This window comes from Camellia sinensis, chromosome 11, assembly GCF_055761805.1.
Source record: "Camellia sinensis isolate YWXY chromosome 11, ASM5576180v1, whole genome shotgun sequence".
Taxonomy (NCBI): Eukaryota; Viridiplantae; Streptophyta; class Magnoliopsida; order Ericales; family Theaceae; genus Camellia; species Camellia sinensis.
Genome location: NC_138971.1, coordinates 159,613,817 through 159,615,841, shown reverse-complemented (window position 1 = coordinate 159,615,841; position 2,025 = coordinate 159,613,817). Strand labels below are relative to the sequence as shown.

Here is a 2,025-nt window from a genome sequence, read left to right as displayed (position 1 = left end):
AACGCAGTTTTGGGTATATCTTCTCCTCTGACACGAAGTTGGTGATATCCTGACCTAAGGTCAATTTTGGAAAAACATTTTGAGCCTCTTAATTGATCGAACAAGTCATCAATTTTGGGTAAGGGATATCGATTTTTAATGGTGGCTCGATTTAGTTGTCGATAATCAATGCACAATCTTAAGGTTCTGTCCTTCTTCTTCGTAAATAATGCTGGCGCTCCCCAATGGGACGTGCTTGGTCTGATGAACTTTTTATTCAACAGTTCTTGCAACTATTCCTTCAATTCTTGAAGTTCAGCTGGCGCCATATGATGTGGTGCTATTGAAATCGGCGAAGTCCCAGGTTGAAACTCAATCGTGAAATCTACGTCTTGTTTTGGGGGTAATCTCGACAATTCGTCAGGGAAAACGTCAGCGTACTCGCACACCACATGGGGTAATCTTGGATCCTCTCGATTTTCGTCTTCCAAAATTAGGCTTGCCAACCATCCGTTTAGTTGATCATGCCATCGCGACTTGCGACACGTTGGAGTTAGAGAATCTTGTCTATCTCCTTTAAATTGAACTTTCGTGCCGTTAAGGGGGGATACTGTCACTGTCTTACAGTAACAATCAATAATGGCTCGATGAACTGACAACCAATCCATTCCTAGGATGACGTCAAATTCAGACATATCCATAACTCTTAGATCACAGATCAGAAATGAACTGGAGATTTCTAGCTCACAAGATTTACATACTAGATTTACTCGAGTTTGACCTCCTAAGAGTGAAGCGACACTCATAGCTATCCCTAGCATCTCTGGCTCTAGACCCAAACTTGTCACACATGCAGTGGATATAAAAGAATGCGAAGCTCCAGAATCAAACAATACTTTAACCCAAGAATTCATAAGGATTAACATACCTTGAATCACTGATGGGTTATCAACATTTTCTTTTTCTTGGAGAGCATACATTCTCTCTACTGCTTGTTGGTTAGCCTCTCCTGGTTTCTTCTCATTTCCAACTCCTTGTGGTTGTGTTCTTGGTCGGCCTGCATTCCTAGAGGCTTGTGGCTGCCCCTTGTTGGTTTGAGTATTTTGAGTAGGCTTAGAACCTTGCCCAGGTTGGCATCTGTTGTATTGTTGTGCCCCTTGCTGATCCATAAAATACTCCCCACCTTGAGGACACTCACTTTGACGATGCCCCTGTTGACCACATTTGAAACATCTTCCTTTCCACTCATTTACAAAGTTTCCTCCTTGCTGGTTTCCTCGATTCTGCCTTTGTTGCTGTTGCATTCCTCCGGCATAGGGTGCTGGCACAAGATGGTTTCTGGTGTTGCGGACTGGGCCTCCTCCGCGTGGTTGGTTGTTGTTCCTTGATCGCTGATTTCGAATGCGTTCGGAATCTGCTAACTCTCGTTCCACAATTAAAGCTCGATCCACCGTCTGGGCATAGGTGGAGAGTTGCACTGCGATCAATCTTCCTCTAATGTCTGTGTCCAAGCCCCATTCAAATCGCCTAACCTTATCCTCTTCATTTGCTACTATGGCTGAAGCGTACCGTGAAAGAGCTTCAAAACGGTTCGCATATTGAGCGACTGACATTTTTCCTTGTTTCAGTTGAAGGAACTCTTGAATCATTTCTTGTCTTAGCGAGTTAGGAAAATACTTTTCCATTAACAGGTCTTCAAACTGTCTCCAAGTTAATGTCTCTACTTGTCGAGTACTTTTGATCATTTCCCACCAATGATCTGCTTCCCCTTCCATTTGAAATGACGCCATGGTCACTTTATCTTGTTCATTTCGGATGTCGGAAGTATCTAGCAACTTCTTAATTTGTCTTAACCAAGCTTCAGCTTCATGGGGGTTTGATCCACCAAGGAATTTGTGGGATGTAGCTTTTCAAATTTTGCTATCATCTCCGATTTGTTTTGATCTTGGTTTTGGGGTGGTATATTGCCTACCCTATCAGCAATCGCGCGTATAATTCGAGCAACATCGCCATCAGGCACTCCATCACCATTATCGTTGTTATTAT

General features: G+C 43.1%; 1 protein-coding gene across 1 annotated transcript; it reads right to left on the bottom strand.

Moving 5' to 3' along the window:
- Positions 1-272: 272 nt before the first annotated feature.
- On the bottom strand, positions 273-1,769 carry LOC145802812 (uncharacterized). Its single transcript, XM_082895605.1, has one exon. The coding sequence runs from the start codon at positions 1,767-1,769 to the stop codon at positions 273-275; it is 1,497 nt and encodes a 498-aa protein (XP_082751731.1).
- Positions 1,770-2,025: the final 256 nt, after the last annotated feature.